Source organism: Gigantopelta aegis, chromosome 5 (genome assembly GCF_016097555.1).
Source record: "Gigantopelta aegis isolate Gae_Host chromosome 5, Gae_host_genome, whole genome shotgun sequence".
Lineage (NCBI taxonomy): Eukaryota > Metazoa > Mollusca > Gastropoda > Neomphalida > Peltospiridae > Gigantopelta > Gigantopelta aegis.
The window spans coordinates 25855803-25876813 of record NC_054703.1 but is presented as its reverse complement, the minus strand read 5'-3'; the positions used below and the strand labels follow the sequence as shown (position 1 = coordinate 25876813).

At 38.0% G+C, this 21011-nt stretch overlaps 1 protein-coding gene across 3 annotated transcripts in view; it reads right to left on the bottom strand.

Moving 5' to 3' along the window:
* Positions 1-20805, bottom strand: part of LOC121373518 (kielin/chordin-like protein) — a 94750-nt gene extending 73945 nt beyond the window's left edge. For all 3 annotated transcript variants that reach the window (XM_041500191.1, XM_041500193.1, XM_041500192.1), the window contains exon 1: positions 20682-20805. In XM_041500191.1, coding sequence (XP_041356125.1) covers positions 20682-20784 — 103 coding nt within the window. In that variant the 5' untranslated portion in view covers positions 20785-20805. The remainder of the gene's footprint in view (positions 1-20681) is intronic.
* Between the last annotated feature and the right edge of the window lie 206 nt (positions 20806-21011).

Sequence of the window (21011 nt, the reverse complement as noted above, 5' to 3'; positions counted from 1 at the left end):
GCGTTTCGCTTCGGCGAACGACATGCTGCCTAAGTCATTTTTGAACTACGTTTAGAAATCAAAATGGCTGTCTGGAGAAACAAACTGTAGAAGGATGGAAACTGCCTAATTCATTAAACTTGTTTGTGTGACACCTTTTCGTTCATATATGTAACTTGAATGGATATGCAGACATTTACATAAGCGATGTTAAGTTAATACGTGACAATTCTTTTCAAAGTATTTTTCTTTACATTGCCTAAATGATATGATCCATAAAACATTAAAACGAGTTAGGCATTTTTTCTTTGCGGCCCCTACCTTTTTGACACACGATGTAGGCCTAATGTATTTAGGCGCGTGTGCAGACATTTATGCCGGGGGAGTGGCCTAGACAATCATTGCTTAGTGAAGGTTTTTTGTGTGGGGTTTTTTTTGGGGGTGGGGGGGGTGGGGGGGGGGGGGGGGGGAGGTGTCATATTTTGTGTCATCTAAACTGTTGCAATAATGAATCATGAAACAATCATATACCACTTTTAGCAACACCATTTGATGCATTTGGAGTCGCAATGTCTGTGTCACCTTTACCTGACAGAACACCTTTCTCTGTGTCACCCATACCTGTTACAATAATATTCACAGGCTTCAAAAACTACAATACAAACCCTTGCAGATTCACCCACAATGACATAACATGTGAGCAACTGTTTAAAAAACAAATACCAATTACAAATAGAAAGTTTGAAGACCTTCAGTACATCAAAAAAGTGTTGCCACCTATTGTACACACATTTTACGATAAGCTACCTCATCTGTAATAAATCCATTTCATTGATAATGCCTATAGTCCTGCAAACAGAGCCATAAAAGAGGCTTAGTTTTTGAGTAGGTGGTAACGAAAAGATAACATTTGTCCTCATGGCTAGAAATTATCATTGGGGTGTTGTGAATATGAAACCACTTGATGACAGCGTCAAAAATGTGTGCAAAAAAAAAAAAAAATAGGGGTCATTTTTCAAGATGACGTATGTTTTCAGAATTTAACATCCATAACTCGGTGGCTGTTCCAGACAGGAAAATGAGGGGTTTTTGTGTGTCAAACCCTATGTTTTTATGGTCATGGAACATGAATATAATATTTGTAAGATGTTTTGGTGTAACTTTTACCCACATTAAAACAAACCCACAAAAATAATTCCCAACAAATAATGGGTTATTTCCTATGTAAAAATGTCGGAAAATGGCCCTCCCTTGTTTTTCACGAGCTATATATTCAGTCCCATGTCCATCCCGTCTGCATTAGTTACCAAACCAAGGAACTCTACTTAAACATAAGCCCATACAGAATGACAAAAAAAACCCACCCCGCAACCATGTGTTTTGTAAGTAAGTCTCCCGATCCATCAACGTGATGTTTACCGCATCTGTTCCTTGATGGACCTGAACATCCATTCCCCTCCCACCTCACGCGATCATCCAACCTAAGAAGGCATGAAATATTTTCCGACATACTGACATGTGCTAAACACCACTCTTTACCAGTCCAACTGTTTGAGAGACTAACTGGCCAACATTCAGTACCACACGTTTCCTACTGATGTTGACCACACATATCGTCGCTCGATCCCCCGCAGCATGAAATATGTGTGGCATAGCAGGATCACTAACAACAACATGTTTTCCACAACAGGCTCTATCATGAACTCAATCATTGACAAACTCACAATGCACCGAAACCGAACAGTCGAATACGGCAGATACCCAACCTCTTCCGCCACTGTTACTTTTTCCAATCAAAGTATTGAGATAACTTGCTCTTCTGTGGTCAACATACCCTTGTACAAGTCTAATGTCGCTCCACAAGCACTAAAATTGAGATCCCACAGTATATTGTTCTTGATGGGTGTCATGTACTGCCGATTCTCAGAGCCCCTCCCTATCAAGGTCAACCGGACAAGGTCTACAATGGTCTCCTCCATTCATGATCGGCCATATTGACCAAATCATCTTTAGTTTTACTTTCAGTGCCATATTGTATCCGCTGTCTACTCTGGACCCAGTGCATGCACCGAAGACATGTAGCCAATACTCAGCAATAGTTTAGGCCTGATGATTGGTGCACACAGTTGAATCCGTAGAACTGTCGACCTCTGAACATTCAGTTTCTCCATCCCCTCTCTCCTGGACAAACCTCAGTGAGTCCTACAACCTGTAGACTGGGATGTGCAACCCCCTCTATCCTTACATTTACCGTCTGTAGCTATCACATCGCGGACACCGCCCACCACAGAGCTGTCCCTAATATCCCCTTGCCCCCAACAGAGGCTTCCTATGGTCCCGCGGCTCTATATCTACAATGAACCACCCCTGTTAAAAATAGTCTTTCTTCAGCCAAATCACTCGAGGAAAGGTGTCAACCACGCCTCTAGTGATTCACGAAAATGTACCAGCTCATTTACGGTTTGTAAAGGCGGCTCTGCGAAACTGGATTCGAGTTGTTGCACCCAGCCTACCCCGGCTATGTTCTCCCAAGATTATACAGGTTTGGACAGTTTGATCCATATCTTATCCCCGGAGACATGGCATGATGTAAGGCTTAATCATACTGACATACTTAATCATACTGGCAGTCACTCTGAATGCATACACGCATTGACTAAAGAATTGATATGAGGTTCATTAATTACAGGAAATATCAAAATTGAAATTAGGTGTGAGGAAAACACCAGAGGTTATGACAGAACAGTCTCGGAAAACATGGCTGAATTTAACTGTATAATATACCAGATTACGGTCATTAGGTTTGAACCCTACCAGATCACTCTAACACACGTGTTTTAATTATACCTATTGTTTTCAAATTATATAGAAGAATTGTTTAATTTTGTAAATAGCAAATTTTAATGAAATCAATCACGTTCCAGGGAAATCTGAATATAGCATTGTTAGTATCATATTAGTATATCAAGAATACAGTGATAAGTGCTTATTTTGTGTGTTAAATCATCTTGAAAAGTGGTTCAGAATACATCTAATTGTTCTGAAAGCATGCTTTTCATATTCCCCACCCCTCAAAACATGTCTTGATATAAAAATCACATCAATATATAAAACAATTGGCAGAAATATGAATTTGTTTTAATATGGTGGCAGCCATCTTGAAACATGGCCGCCATGCGAAACGCACGCAGATTTGAATGTGTCTTCATGTGGTTTCATGATCCCTACATCGTAATAAATAAGTTTAGCCATGTGAACTAACGTTACATTGCCGGTACCGGTACGCCACTATTTAGGTGGCCCTGTTTGCAGGACTACTACTGTACTAGAACAGGGAGGGGTTTTAAATCGCACTTTATTTGGCAAGAATAATGGGTGGGATTTAACTCAGTTGGTAGAGCGCTCGCCTGAGGTGCATGCGTTGCAGGATCGGACTTCTTTGGTAGACCTGACTACATTGGACGTTTTGCGTTCCAACCCATGACCCATGGCTGGTATACCAAATTTCATGGTATGCACTGTCCTGTCTACTTTTGGAGTGACGGCAGCTGGTTTCCTCTCTTGTTTTCTTTATGGCCCCATACTAACCGTAATACAATGCGCTGAGTGCGTCGTTAAATAAATAAATATTATTTTTCTTCTTCGCAAGAATAATGTTAAAATAAAAACAGTGTAAACGGAGTACACCGTACAATATAAAATTATTTTAGTTGAAACTTTTGCAGTTTCATAGAAGATTAAATGTGCCTAACTCAACATTGAATGAAATCACATTGCCTAAGCCACTGATTGAAAAATACTTAAGTCAAAATATTTGATCTCAAAATGCTTAAGTCACATTGGGATCAGCGCATGGAAGTGTTTAAAAATATCACTATACTCTGACCAAAAGATGTGACATTTATTGTAGTTCAGCTCATTCAAATGTTTCAAATGAATTGATTTTGTTAATAAAAATGTTTTTTATCTCTCCTGTGAAATTGTTAAAAATGAGTTAGGCGATCTGGTTATGAGAGTGACGATATATTAATCAAAGTAGGATTCCTATATAGTAATTAGTGTCGGTGTTTATAGAAGAAAAAATGAACGCAGTTAATATACATGTACTGTATAGTGAAAACTAGTTAGGCTATAGACCCATACGTCAAACTACACCAGGCCTGATGCTTATAAAACTTTTAGTGTCTAGACTCGAGACTCTAATAATAGTCTGAGACAGTAATGTCATGACAACGCCATACAACTTGTAGGCATGTGACGTCATTAGAGATTGAGTCTTTTATAAGCACGGGCCCAGATATGGAGACGTTGCCACGCTTGCCAGACCAAGACCCAGACCCAGACCACAAACCCCAGACCCCAGTACACACGCATTTAAAAAAAAAAAAAAAATACTGGTAATACATCACAAAATTACCTGCTTTCTATTGTTTGTTGTTATTGTTATTATTGTTATTGTTGTTGTTGTTGTTATTATTATTATTATTATTATTATTATTATTACATTTCACCATAAAACCTAATTATTTGTGAGACTGCCCCTTTAATTCGACTTTCAGTGGGTACGTCGTTTTACAGACTTATGTGATGATGAAGTAGTTTTTCCCGCGTTACACTTTCGCGAACATCAAACCACTTTTCGTCCATTCTTCACCATCCATCAAAGACAGAATTGTGGACGTCATTCTGTGTTCTGTCTGTCACGCGACAGGTGCGAAAAGCGATCATATACACCTGGAAATTAATTAGGCATCACTTCGTTTTAAACATGTATACCTTGTACTTCTCGAGTAAGTATGGCCATTGCATGGATACAAAAGACCGAAGTTCATGTTCTGTCTATACAAAGAATATTAAAGAAGACCAGATAGCTCAGGTGTGTGTGTGTGTGTGTGTGTGTGTGTGCGTGTGCGTGTGCGTGTGAGAGAGTGTGTGGGGAGTGTGTGGAGCGCGCGCGTTGTTGTGTGTGAGTGTGCGCGCGAGAGAGGAGTGGAGAGAGAGAGGGTGTGAGTCCAGGGAGTGCTTGAGAGATGGGAGAGAGAATTGGATTAGACGAGCAGAAGAGAGGGAGAAGAGAGAGGGAGAGAGGGAGGGAGAGACGAGAGAGGGAGAGAGAGAGAGAGAGAGAGAGAGAGAGAGAGAGAGAGAGAGAGAGAGAGAGAGAGAGAGAGAGAGAGGAGAGAGAGCAGGAGAGAGACGGAGAGAGAGACACAGAGAGAGAGAGAGAGGAGAGAGAGAGAGAGAGAGAGAGAGAGAGAGAGAGAGAGAGAGAGAGAGAGAGAGAGAGAGAGAGAGAGAGAGAGAGAGAGAGAGAGAGAGAGAGAGAGACTGAAATTCATGTTCTGTGTATACAAAGGATATTGAAAAAAGACTCACATCAAACAACCGGCCTTGGTGGCGTCGTTGTTAAAGGGGAGGACACGTCAAATATGAGCCTTATATGTTGGGAAGATGCATACCCTGACCACCAACACGTACTGACACTTAAAGACATAAAAACCGTACTCAATCATAATTAAAAGTATTGTATTTTATTTCAAAAAGATTCAAGACAATTAATAAAATATTTAAACTTGTTCAATTAACTTATATAGAGCACGGTGATATAGGCCTATATAGGCACAACCTATAAGAAAAAACTTAGTTTGTTTTGTTTAACGACACAACTAAAGCACATTGATTTATTCATCATCGCCTGTTGGAAATCAAACATTTGTTAATTCCGATATAATATTATAGTCTTAGAGAGGAAAGCCGCTATTCCATTAGAAGCAATGTATCTTTTATATACACCATCCCACAGACAGGATAGCACTTTGATATACCAGTCGTGGTGCACTGGCTGGAACGAGAAATAGCTTAATGGGCCCACCGACGGGGATCGATCCTAGACAGACTGCGCATCAAGCGATCGCTTTAAGTTAGTACTAAACAAAATACCTTCCGGCTGGGTCAAAGTTCGAGGTGCAGCGAACTTTTGATAGAGAAGTGAACACCACGAGTTCTGTGATTGGTGATAAATGTGAGTGTGTTGGTTGTAAAAAAAACTAGTTTCATCTGGGCAAAACATGTATGCAATTCTGTTTCATCTAGTACCACTGTGTCAAGTAGCTTTGCACTTGAAACATGTATGGGGTATCTGTAAAAAAAAAAAGTACTCGAATTTTGTGCTGAACTAGGGTAGTCATAGACGCTACCCGTTATCTCAGAAATGAGCAGTTTGACCCCCAATTGTTTCTGATTCACTTTAAGGGTGAGGGGTGGTAGTATTTATATCCGATGCGTTTATGCCGATTGATACGCTGCAGGTAGGAGTTTTAGCCACATATGTTACTATTGTCGTCTATGGGATTTGATTTGGTGGTATACACCCTTAAAGGGACATACCCTAGTTTTTAAACACTAAAGCATATTTTTTTTACTATTAGAGCCGTTTTTTGAGAGCTGAAATCACACTTTACTTGGATTTTATTCATCCTGGTCATCCTGGTGTTTTTAATATCACAAAATGCATTTCTCATATTTTTAAAAACGCGCGTGCGTCTGAGAAGTAACAGTTATGGAGTCGAGTTTAGTCTATTTTTAGAGGGTATTTCACCATTTCAAAGTCACATACTCATTTTTCACTCATTTGTAACTTTATCCATATGTGTTACAGGTTTGTAGATTAACTAAACCTAGTGTTAATTTAGACGGGTTGAAACTAGGGTATGTCTCTTTAAGCACTGGGCTACGTCCCGCTCATGTAACGTAACACGTATCACGTATTACGTATCACGTATCACGTATCACGTACACTACATCGATATACCGATAGTATGACAGATCCCTAATAACATTATGTCGTGTTCTGTTAACTGGCAGTTTGACACTTTATAATGTATTATGAAACAAAATGTTTTCCGTGTGCCAGTCTCGCTGTCACTGGTTAAGACAATACTTCATTGACGAAATGTGCAGGTGGCGTCGAAAAACACTTTACGTATTTTTACATAATTTTTTATAGGGTATAAAATATCGTTTTATGGAGACATATTTTCGAGATGAAAGGATTAAAAGCAATCATTTTTAATCTTAACGCTGCAATCGTACCTCGCGATGTTACTAGTATACTAATTTGCAAAATACAAATATAACTACAGTTTTAATAAACTCATTATTTCGTTTTTCTGTATTAGAATATCATTTACTAATTAATTCAATTTAATACAAACACTTAACAGCTGCCGTTGTGAGTTCGGCATCAGCCGATTTTAAGGAAGGCTTTTAAAAAAAAAAAAAAATTCATACGAGGTTGACGTTTACGCTCGTATTATTTGAAACTTGAAATACATGGATCACTTCAGTTGACTAAACTTATACTTACTGATTTGTTGATATCATACTATGATCAATGTTAGGATAACATTTATCAATCAAACGTCAGTGGAGGAAAATCATTACCGTGAGCTGGCGGTTTTTTCTTTCTTTCTTTCTTTTGTTTTGTTTTGTTTTGGGGGGGTTTTGTGTTGTTGGGTTTTTTTTGGGGTTTTTTTTATTATTATTTTTTTTAAACCCACTAGCCCATCGGGCTACTGGGTTGGCATTTGTCACTAGCCCTGTTTTAAATAGCACTAGCCCCGGGTGTCGGGCTAGCGAATTTATCGAATTCTGCTAATCTATAAATTTTATATTTCAACCATAAAGTTTTTATTTAATCCAAGACGTGGAGATTTCAGTCATAACTTCTTAACCTTAGTCGTGTCTCTTATACTTATACTTATACTTATACTTATACTTAACTTATACTCTAAAGCTTATTTTAGATGAATGAATGAATGATAGATATTCATGGAATCAAAACCTATTTGTCGAAATTATTGTACCAAAATAGATGCTGGATAACTAAATTGCGTACGTCAAATTTAAGATTACCAATCAAAACTGGCAGATGGTTTATAGGGGCATTCCTGAGTTTGCTGCAATTTTTAAGATGTTATCGACTAACAGAGACTTTTTAACGACTGTAATTACATATCAAATATATTTTTCTGCATAAAATATTAGTCGCTGTATATTATACATGTTTCTGATCGTTCTAATGTTTGAACTAGGTTAAATTTCATTTTATTTCGTAAAAAAAAATATTTTTTCGTATGTACGAAATTATTTGAAGACAAAATCCAGTTTGGACTTCTTCCAAAAATTAAGACAACCAGAAACACACTGAATATACAGACACTGATATTCTAAACAAGAAAATATATTTAATATGTAAGTTTAATCGTAGATATATTTTATTAGTCGGAAACATCTTACAATGCAGCAAACTCGGGAATGTCCCTTTAAGAGAATCATCTTACAATGCAGCAAACTCGGGAATGTCCCTTTAATGTTCCTAGAGAAAATAGAATATTTAAACTTTGTAATACTGATATTGAAGATGAATACCATTATTTATTCAATTGTAAAAATTATAATATTCAAACCACTAGAAGAAAATACATAAAACAATATTACAGTATTAATCCTAGCGTTTTTAAAACGAAAGGTTTGAAGCTAAAAGTTTGTTTTGTTTAACTGTTGCACACTGATTAATTAATCATCGGCTATTGGATGTCAAACATTTGGTCAGAGGAAACCTGCTTCACGTTTTCTAATCCAGCATGGGATCTTTTATACGCACTTTCCCACAGACAGAAAAACACATACCACGGCCTTTGTCCAGTTGTGATGCACTGGTTGGAAAGAGAAAAACCCAATCAGCTGTATGGTTCGATCTTGCTATGCAAGCACCTCAAGCGAGCACTCAACCGACTGGGCTAAATCCCGCCCCAAAAATGAAAGGTATGCTGTCATTATATAATACACAGTTATTTTAAAAAACCAAAAAAAAACCTAGCTATATTTATTTTAAAATTATCTAGTCTTGTGAACTGACGTTTCTGCGCACATTTGAGCTATTTTGATTTCATATCTTGTCTTCTATGTTAATTTTAGATACTTCTATGTTGACGCCTGTTCTTGTCATGTATGTTACTTATGTATTTGAATAAATTATAATTCTCTTGTTACACATTGTAAGGGGCCGTTCAAATATTACGTAACGCTATTGTTGTCAAAATTAGACACCCTCCCTCCTCCCTGTAACGCTTCTTAACGCTAAATCATACACCCTCCAAAATATTACGTAACGTTTGGAGACAACCCTCTCCCCCCCCCCCCCCCCCCCCCCCCCACACACTTCCATTCACAAAAAAGTTTAATTTTAACGTACACTTTTGCGATTTGGGAAAGCGCAGATAGGCTTTTGAATTCGATTTATAATCATTATTTTGCATTTACAATGTGCTCTAGTGGTGTTGTTAAACAAAAACAAATTTTTAACTTTAAACCTTTCATTTTAAAAACGCTAGGATTAACACTATAATATTGTTTTATGTATTTTCTTCTAATGTTTTGAATATTATAATTTTTACAAGTGAATATCAGTATTACAAAGTGTACATATTCTATTTTCTCTAGGAACCTTAAACCCCTGCCCGTGCTGTAACCTCACCGTGGTGCGGGATGTAACATTCTCTTTGAGAATGGCCAATACAGCACAAATTGAAGTTTAAAGTAAAAGTCAGTATCTATCTGTGATATTTGTATTTGTATTTTTGCACAGTTCTCTACACTGTTTTTATTTATATCTTGAATTTTTCTATTGATGTTTATCATCACCTTATTTGTTTCCATTACCATAGTTTGACACCCAATAGCCGATGTATTTTTCGTTCTGGGGTGTCGTTAAACATTCATTCATTCTAGGAACATTAAAGGGACATTCCTGATTTTGCTACAATTTTTAAGATGTTATCAACTAACAAAGACTGTTTAACGATTGCAATTACATATCAAATATATTTTCCTGCATAAAATATTAGTGGCTGTATATTAAACATGTTTCTAATCGTTCTAATAGTTTTACTAGTTTAAATTTCATTTTATTTCCTAAAATAGTTAATAGTCTAAAACTTCTTAAACGGATTTAAAAGAAATAAATTCTATAATGCTTTCCGGTGTTATAAAATATGAACGCAGTATATTGAGGGGCGAGACGTGGCCCAGTGGTAAAGCGCTCGCTTGATGCGCGGTCGGTTTGGGATCGATCCCCGTCAGTGGGCCCATTGGGATATTTCTCGCTCCAGCCAGTGCACCACGACTGGTATATCAAAGGCCGTGGTATGTGCTATACCGTCTATGGGATGATTCATATAAAAGATCCCTTGCTGCTAATCGAAAAGCGTAGCCCATGAAGTGGCGACAGCGAGTTTCCTTTCTCAATATCTGTGTGGTCCTTAACCATATGTCCGACGCCATATAACCATAAATAAAATGTGTTGAGAGCGTCGTTAAATAAAACATTTACTTCCTTCCTCCTTTTAGTATATTGAAAATACGTAACAGTTACAGACGCACACGTCAAAATATACCAGACATGGCTATTGACTTTGCCACACTCGCCAGACCCACACTCAGCTTTGGTTTGTTTTGAGCCTAACGGTGTGGTTGCGAAAGCTCTCTAATATTTTATTGTGTCATTTATTTAGTAAGACAGCTATCAGTGTAAACACGATTAAATGTATATTCTGTACTCTGCAAAAAAAGTATGGGGAACTCTAATAAGAATTTACAATTGCCAAAATGTTACGGAATATTAGCTGTGGGGAATGGTTATATGATAATAGTGAATTAATTGGCTAAACATTACAACCGGTAGTTCAGTATTACAGTAGGTACAGTAGAACTTGAAGGACGATTGGGGTCAGAAGTGAAATTTGAAAGTTGACGTTATTTTATCAGTAGTGGGTGATATCGCCAATAAAAATGATTAAAAACAAAACAATAACAACTGTATGATGAACAGAATGAAAACGATTGACAGAAATAATGTTCCACAGTGATTAATCGACCTTCGTGGAAATTGTCAACATCGAGAATAACACCCCACGCGCGTGTACGGGGCAACTGCGTGATGTCTGTGGTCAAAACGTATGTTTGGACTAATAGTTGATATTAACATTAATATTTCGGGTTCCCCTACTCTTTTTGAAGAGTATATTTTAGGAAAACGTTTATTACGCCATATATTAGGTGACCTGTCTAGAGCTGTGAGCACGACTAAATGTGGGGGGTTTTGTGGGGGTTTTCAGGTAAACATGTATTGGACCGAACCCACCTCGGTGGTGTCGTGGTTAAGCCACCGGACTTAAGGCTGGTATGTACCAGGTTCGCATCCCGATACCGACTGTCAACCAAAGCGAATTTTAACGTCTTCTTGAGTAGGTGTAAGACCACTACACCGACTTCTTTCCTTTTCACTAACAAATAACCACTAACCCACTGTCTTGGACAGACGGCCCAAATAACTGTGCCCCGGATAGCGTGCTTGAACCTTAATTGGATAGAAGCACGAAAATAATTATAAATTAATGAATGAATGAAAATGAATGATGAATGAAAATGAATTAATTAATGAATGAATGAAAATGAATGAATGAATGAATGAATGAATGAAAATGAATGAATGAATGAATGAATGAATGAAAATGAATAAATGAATGACAATGAATGAATGAATGAATGGAAAGGAATTAATGAATGAATGAAAATGAATAAATGAATGACAATGAATGAAGAAAATGAATGAAAGGAATGAATGAATGAATGAAAATGAATGAAGAAAATGAATGAATGAAAATGAATGAATGAATGAATGAATGAATGGAAAGGAATGAATGAAAAGGAAAAATGAATGAATGAGGAAATGAATGGAATGAATGAAAATGAAAAATGAATGAATTAATGAAAATGAATAAATGAATGAAAATGAAAATGAATAAAAGAATGAATGAATAAAAGAATGAGTGAAAATAAAAGAATGAGTGAATGAATGAATGAATGAATGAATGAATGAATGAATTATTATACCATTTACTGGGTTATCTGTTCGTTCTACTATCCTCCGTTTTAAACTGCGCTGTCAATTGTGAAGTCATTTAATAGCTATGTCGTGACGAAAAATTCTGTGCACAGGCCTATATGATCGTTTAGCCATGTTGATATGATTGTTAGCAATGATGAAGTGCTTCGTATATACACGTATACACGGCAAGTTCACCATAATAAAGGTCTACACATTCAGGGGCGGATCCAATACACGTATACACGGCAAGTTCACCATAATAAAGGTCTACACATTCAGGGGCGGATCCAATACACGTATACACGGCAAGTTCACCATAGTGAAGGTCTACACATTCAGGGGCGGATCCAATACACGTATACACGGCAAGTTCACCATAGTAAAGGTCTACACATTCAGGGGCGGATCCAATACACGTATACACGGCAAGTTCACCATAATAAAGGTCTACACATTCAGGGGCGGATCCAATACACGTATACACGGCAAGTTCACCATTATAAAGGTTTACACATTCAGGGGCGGATCCAATACACGTATACACGGCAAGTTCACCATAATAAAGGTTTACACATTCAGGGGCGGATCCAAAGTGGGACCATAAGACCCGTCCCCCTAAATATATACGAATGCCTTTCGTTTATCCTTTAAAATAAATATAATAATAATCAGCTTGCCCTTTTCATGAGTTAGGCCATGTGCCCTTTTTATCTTAGTCCCCTCTAAAATATGTCTTGGATCTGGTCCTGACATGGTAAATATAGCTTGACGAAACAGTTTAGTGGCGTATATGACAAAATTACCTGGTGCAAATAAAAGATCCCTTGGTATTGATGGACACACTGTATCGGGTTTCCTCTCTAAGACTATATCAAAATATTTGATTAATTAATCAATGTGCTCTAGTGGTGTCGGAAAACAAAAACACAACCTTTTATATACCTGATATGTAGAGGTACACGAAGTTGAACTGATGTGCTCTAGTGGTGTCGTTAAACAAAACAAATGTTTATATACCTGATATGTAGAGGGACACATAGTTGAACTGATGTGCTCTAGTGGTGTCGTTAAACAAAACAAATGTTTATATACCTCATATGTAGAGGGACACGTAGTTGAACTGATGTGCTCTAGTGGTGTCGTTAAACAAAACAAATGTTTATATACCTGATATGTAGAGGGACACGTAGTTGAACTGATGTGCTCTAGTGGTTTCGTTAAACAAAACAAATGTTTATATACCTCATATGTAGAGGACACATAGTTGAACTGATGTGCTCTAGTGGTGTCGTTAAACAAAACAAATGTTTATACACCTCATATGTTGAGGTACACGAAGTTGAACTGATGTGCTCTAGTGGTGTCGTTAAGCAAAACAAATGTTTATATACCTCATATGTAGAGGGACACGTAGTTGAGAGAGAGAGAGAGAGAGAGAGAGAGAGAGAGAGAGAGAGAGAGAGAGAGAGAGAGAGAGAGAGAGAGAGAGAGAGAGAGACAGACAGAGAGAGAGAGAGAGACAGAGAGACAGAGAGACAGACAGAGATACAGAGACAGAGAAACAGAGACTGAACAGATTCGTGTTTACCACAAATTACATTTCGTGATTTCGCCATTAAGCGGCGTCTAAACCCTGAAACGTGTCTACTAGTTTTGGCCATAGAATATTCATAATAAGAAATAAAACACAGAACTACGAAGAAGAAAAAAAACCATGATAAGAGACGTATTGTTCTCTAAGACATACGGAAGATGCTTTAGTATAAAAATATGCATTAAAGTGACAGTTTAACCTTTCATCACTGCAGTTGAGCTGCCGTTTATTGCACTACCCGCTTTAATGTTTCCGGCAAGCTGTATGCATTTTGTAACGGGTCTACTCCCAGTCTGTTGCCATTAAAGGCATATTGTCACAGACCACTGACCTATTAAATAGCCTAACAAAGTATTACCTAAAAATATATAAATTTGATTTGTCCCTAATCGTACTTTATTCAACCATCTACGTAGCCACCATACTCCACTTATTAATGATTTTTCATAAAAATAATTGAATTATGGCAATAGTCTATAATTCAAAAACTAATATTGTTAACAGGGTTGACATGAATTTCACTCCATCGTGGTTCAGTTAAGGTGATGCGATAACTAGATTTGGTTTTCAAATATTAAAGTAATTTTCATTTATTATCCATTTTTAGAGAAATAAATTTCTTAAATCTGTGACAGTAAGCCTTTAAAGACGCTGACCCTAGTTTCAACCCGTGAAATTGGAAACTAAGTTTGGTTAATCTACAAACCTGGAACACATTTGAATAAGTTTTGTTTGACGACTCCACTAGAACACACTGAATATATTAAAAATATGAGAAATGCATTTTGTGATATTAAAAACACCAGGATGACCAAAAACACTTCGAATGTACGGAAATTGATAATCTAAACAATAAAATTTAAGTAAAGTATGATTTAAGTTATCAAAAATGGTTATAATAGTCAAAAATATGTGTTAGTGTTTAAAAACTAGGATATGTCCGTTTAAAACGTCTCTGTTAGTGGGAAACAGTGGAAACAAACTAGTGTCAGTCTCTTTAACATTCAGCATGCGTATTCACATTACGGTCTACTGCGATATTTATTATTCAACCTGTTTTTCTTTTAATATACTAGTCCTTTTAATTGTGTCTTGGCTTAATATAGTCCGGTTATAAAACACCGAAATGTCTTCTTAAATCTTTCTTTTACGACTGCAAGTGGGTTTACTTCTTAGGCTCGTGTGCAGGTGGGTGGGGGGGGGGGGGGGGGAGAGAGAGAGAGAGAGAGAGAGAGAGAGAGACAGAGAGAGAGAGAGACAGAGAGACAGAGAGACAGACAGACAGACAGAGAGAGACAGACAGACAGGCAGAGAGAGAGAGACAGAGAGACAAACATACATACCGAGAGACAGAGAGAGAGAGAGAGAGATACAGATATACCGACAGACAGACAGACACAGCAACAGACATACAGAGAGAGAGAGAGAGAGAGAGAGAGAGAGAGAGAGAGAGAGAGAGAGAGAGAGAGAGACAGACAGACAGACAGAGAGAGAGACAGAGAGAGAGACAAACAGACATACCGAGAGACAGAGAGAGATACAGACATACCGAGAGACAGACAGACACAGAGACAAACATACAGAAAGACAAAAACAGATATATAGAGAGACAGAGAAAGACAGACAGAGAGATAGATAGAGAGACGGACATACAGAGAGACATATAGAGAGAGACAGAGAAAGACAGATACACATAGAGAGAGAGAGAGAGAGAGAGAGAGAGAGAGAGAGAGAGAGAGAGAGAGAGAGAGAGAGAGAGAGAGAGAGAGAGAGAGAGAGAGAGACAGAGAGACAGAGAGAGAATATTCTGAAATGGGGAAAAAAAGAAAAGGAATGTTTTATTTAACGACGCACTCAGCACATTTTATTTACGGTTCTCAACAGGATGGCCGCAGGCACTGGTTGGATTATCCGAAATAAATCGTATAACTTTATGTCCAATCAGGTCGCTAATATTTATGGAAATAATGAGTAACGAATGTCTAGTGTTTATTGATATCTGTTCCCTAGTTTACCTCCTGAAGGGAAAGAGGAATCAGAAATAGGTTTGCTCAAAAAGGAAGGAAGGAAATGGTTTATTTAACGACGCACTCAACACATTTTATTTACGGTTATATGGCGTCAGACATATCGTTAAGGACCACACAGATATTGAGAGAGGAAACCCGCTGTCGCCACGCAATGAGCTACTCTTTCCGATTAGCAGCAAGGGATCTTTTATATACACCATCCCATAGACAGGATAGCACATACCACGGCCTTTGATATACCAGTCGTGGTGCACTGGCTGGAACGAGAAATAGCCCAATGGGCCAAACGACGGGAATTGAGCGAGCGCTGTACAGGTTTGTTCAACTTCTATATCCATGTAAGTGATCGGCATCAAGCTATGGGGGTCGGGACGTAGCCCAGTGGTAAAGCGTTCGCTTGATACGCGGTCGGTCTAGGGTCGATCCCCGTCGGTGGACCCATTGGGCTATTTCTCGTTCCAGCCAGTGCTCCACAACTGGTGTAACAAAAGCCGTGGTATGTGATATACTGTCTGCAGGATGATGCATATAAAAGATCCCTTGCTGCTAATCGAAAAGAGTAGCCCATGAAGTGGCGACATCGGGTTTCCTTTCTCAATATCTGTGTGGTCCTTAACCATATGTCTGACGCCATATAACCGTAAATAAAATGTGTTGAGTGCGTCGTTAAATAAAACATTTCCTTCCTTCAAGCAATGGATATTAACAATATTGTGCAACTGTTTTAGGTAAGTTTTCAGATAGATAACCCGGAGTCATTATTTTACAGAGTCAATACATCATACATAAATAGTGGAATTTTCTTTTGTAATGGGATGAAATCAGTTTCTAAACCAAATAACTTCCGGCTGGGTCAAAGTTCGAGCTGCAGCGAACTTTTGATAGAGAAGTTAACACCACAAGTTCTGTGATTGGTGATAAATATGAGTGTGTTGGTTGTAAGAAAAAATAGTTTCATCTGGGCAAAAAATGTATGTAATGTTAGTTTTAGTTTTATTTGTATTTTTTTTTTACAGGAACTAACGGATAAAGAATGTCTAGTGTTTATTGATAATCTGTTCCCTAGTTTACCTCCTGAAGGGAAAGGGGAATCAGAAATAGGCTTGTTCAAAAAAGAAGGAAGGAAATGGTTTATTTAACGACGCACTCAACACATTTTATATACGGTTATATGGCGTCGGACATATGGTTATTGACCACACAGATATTGAGGGAGGAAACCCGCTGCCGCCACGCAATGGGCTACTCTTTCCGATTAGCAGCAAGGGATCTTTTATATGCACCATCCCATAGACAGGATAGCACATACCACGGCCTTTGATATACCAGAGTAACCCATGAAGTGACGACAGCGGGTTTCCTCCCTCGATATCTGTGTGGTCCTTAACCATATGTCTGACGCCATATAACCGTAAATAAAATGTGTTGAGTGTGTCGTTAAATAAAACATTTCCTTCCTTCAAGCAATAGATATCAATAATATTGTGTTCTAGTTGTGTCGTTAAACAAAACAAACTTTTTTCCATATATTATATTTAAGAGAGCGAAGACAACAGGTCATTTTACTTGTATTGTCAATAATAGTTTGCACGCGGGATCGCCATTCCCCAGGTTCTTTGGACACTAGACCAAAATGTTTATGTAAATAACTTCTACAATTTCCTCATTGACATGGTACAAAGTGGGCTTAATTAAGGGAGATGTCTTCTGCTTGAGGGACCCCGCCCTCTACCGACTTCGGTCGGGCGGCTAGTGCTCCCTTGCATTTGCCAGCGCGGGCGGCCCCCTCTCCCTCCCACCCCTACCCTTTTCCTGTCCTGGACATGACAGACGCGCTACAACAGGTTGTTCTGAAATGTGCACGTACAACCCTATGACCTGACCTGACCTGACCTGCTTGAGGGTGATAGTTTTAGTTTTAACAGTACTGAATTTGACACGACTCTTTTTGGCCCAGCTATTTATAAAGTTTTAGATCAGAATTTAACGTGTTACTAGCGGCTTATGGTTCATCTACTTTAGTGTGTGTGTGTGTGTGTGTGTGTGTGTGTGTGTGTGTGTGTGTGTGTGTGTGTGTGTGTGTGTGTGAGAGAGTGTAAAGAGAGAGAGAGAGAGAGAGAGAGAGAGAGAGAGAGAGAGAGAGAGAGAGAGAGAGAGAGAGAGAGAGACGGAATGGATTGTCAAAATTTGTTAAAACATTTCCTTGCAACTATAAAGAGTTGATCCATTTTAAACATTTCCTTTATTATCATAATTTGAATTTTCAAATAAAAGTATTTTGTAATTTAGTTTAGGTAGGGTACTGAAATAACAAATGTTCAGAATTCTAAACAGGAAAAAAGAAGAAAAAAATGTTTTATTTAACGACGCACTCAACACATTTTATTTACGGTTCTCAACAGGATGACCGCAGGCACTGGTTGGATTATCCGAAATAAATTGTATAACTTCATGTCCAATTAGGTCGCTAATATTTATGCGAAGACGACAGTGTAGTATTTCTCATCTTCTCATGTATATACATGTGTAAAAATAAAGTGGAGTGTTAGTTTAGTTTTATTTGTATTTAAATGCTTTTACAGGAACTAACGGATAAAGAATGTTTAGTGTTTATTGATAGTCTGTTCCCTAGTTTACCTCCAGAAGGGAAAGGCGAATCAGACTTCTACTTCTATATCCATGTAAATGATCGGCATCAAGCACTGGAGGTCGGGACGTAGCCCAGTGGTAAAGCGTTCGCCTGATACGCGGTCGGTCTAGGATCGATCCCCGTCGGTGGACCCATTGGGCTATTTCTCGTTCCAGCCAGTGCTCCACAACTGGTGTAACAAATGGCGTGGTATGTGATATACTGTCTGTGGGATGATGCACATAAAAGATCCCTTGCTGCTAATCGAACAGAGTAGCCCATGAAGTAGCGACAGCGGGTTTCCTCTCTCAATATCTGTGTGGTCCTTAACCATATGTCTGACGCCATATAACCGTAAATAAAACGTGTTGAGTGCGTCGTTAAATAAAACATTTCCTTCCTTCAAGCAATGGATATTAACAATATTGTGCAACTGTTTTAGGTAATTTTTCAGATAGATAACCTAGAGTCATTATTTTACAGAGTCAATACAGCATACATAAATAGTGGAATTTTCTTTTCTCTTGTAAAGGGATGAAACCAGTTTTCTAAACCAAATAACTTCCGGCTGGGTCAAAGTTCGAGCTACAGCGAACTTTTGATAGAGAAGTTAACACCACAAGTCCCGTGATTGGTGATAAATATGAGTGTGTTGCTTGTTCAAAAAATAGTTTTATCTAGGCAAAACTATTTATCTAATTTTATTTTATCTAGTACCACTGTGTCAAGTAGCCTTGTGCTTGAAACATGTATGGGATACCTTTAAAACAAGTACTAAAATTTTATGCGGAATTAGGGTTATCTCAGAAATGAGCAGCTTGACCTCCAATTTTTTTCTGATTCACTTTAAGGGGGAGGGTGGTAGTATATATATCCGTGGTGTTTATGTCGATTGATATGCTGAAGGTAGGAGTTTTAGCCACATATGTTACTATTGTCGTCTATGGAATTTGATTTGGTAGTATACACCTTGTACATAGATTGAAATTATGTTCAACGAACAGCACCATAAATTGTCCGAACAGTATCGACTTGAATATTTTCAAGCTGCTGAGTTTGTTTAACGACACCACTAGAGCACATTGATTTATTAATCATAGGCAATTGGATGTCATTCATTTGGTAATTTTGACATATAGTCAGCATTACCTTGCGGAGCACTCACTCAGGGTTTTGAGTCGGTATCTGGATTAAAAATCCCATGCCTCGACTGGGATCCGAACCCAGTACCTACCAGCCTGTAGACCGATGACCTACCACGACGCCGGTCTGTTTATGTAAATAACTTTTACAATTTCCTCATTGACATGACACAAAGTGGGCTTAATTAAGGGAGATGACTTTTGCTTGAGGGACCCCTCCCTCTACCGACTTCGGTCCGACGGCTAGTGCTCCCTTGCATTTGCCAGCGCGGGCGATCCCCTCTCTCACCCACCCCTACCCTTTTCCTGTCCTGGACATGACATGCTTGCGCTACAACAGCTTGTTCTGAATGTGTACGTACAACCTTATGACCTGACCTGACCTGACCTGACCTGACCTGCTTGAGGGTGATAGCTTTAGAGAGAGAGAGAGAGAGAGAGAGAGAGAGAGAGAGAGAGAGAGAGAGAGAGAGAGAGAGAGAGAGAGAGAGAGAGAGAGAGAGAGAGAGAGAGGGAGAGAGAGAGAGAGCTATCGTCAGCGAACAATGGTATGTTTGATTCTATTCCATTCACTATATTGTTGATCTATATCAAAAATAGCATTGGACCGGAGCCTTGGTGAATGCCTGCAGGGAATCGTTTTAGTACTTGAGAGATGTCCATTGATAACTACACGCTGTTTGCGGCAAGACATAATTTATATACATGTGTATAGTATATATATACTTTGATATCTATCTATCTATCTATATATCTATATATATATATATATATCTATATATATATATATATATATATATATATATATATATATAGATAGATAGATAGATAGATAGATAGATATCAAAGTAACTTTTTTTTTCATCCAGTCGCTGTCATCATTAGAGCTACGAGCTATTTAAGGAAAATCTTATTATAATAGTAAATAATATAATTTACCGCTAATTATAACTGAATGTTAGTAGATAAATACTACAAAATATTTAATAAATATATTGGCAATTATATCACATATTGTACGGCTGATTATTATTGAATGTATAATTAGTAGAAATTCTACAGGATATTTAATAAACAGATTGGCAATACGTCATATATTTTTACCGCTAATTATTACTGAATATTTAATTAGTAGACTGGCTAAAAACGTCATACTTTTAATTCTTACTATATATTTAATAAACAGATTGACAATACACCATGTATCATGCATTAATTTCGCTTGCATACATTCGCTTGCACAGATTGACAATACACCATATATACACCATACATTAACACCTCAAACATACATTAACACCTGTTATTATTATGTAATACTTAATTTGTAGACTGGTAAAAAACAACAACATCATACCTTTGATGGTTATCACAAGAAGCGTAAATAACGCGATCACCGGTGCAGGCTCCATGCCTCGTTCAAAATAGTATCCCTTAATGCCTCGCGCGATGAGGAACATCCGTTTTATACTGTCACTTAGTTGCTGTCAACTCGGAGTCTCTGAGGGTTTTTTTCTGATACCTGTGTCAAGTCAGTTATAAATGACATGGTAGACCATGTTATGGAGTGTATGACGGATCCGTCGTGTCGACCCAGCCGTGTAGAATTAAATTCTTCATAAATTACAAACACAGATACGAGTAGTAGTAGTAATACACTGAAGAACCAGTTAACAGTACTTTGAAC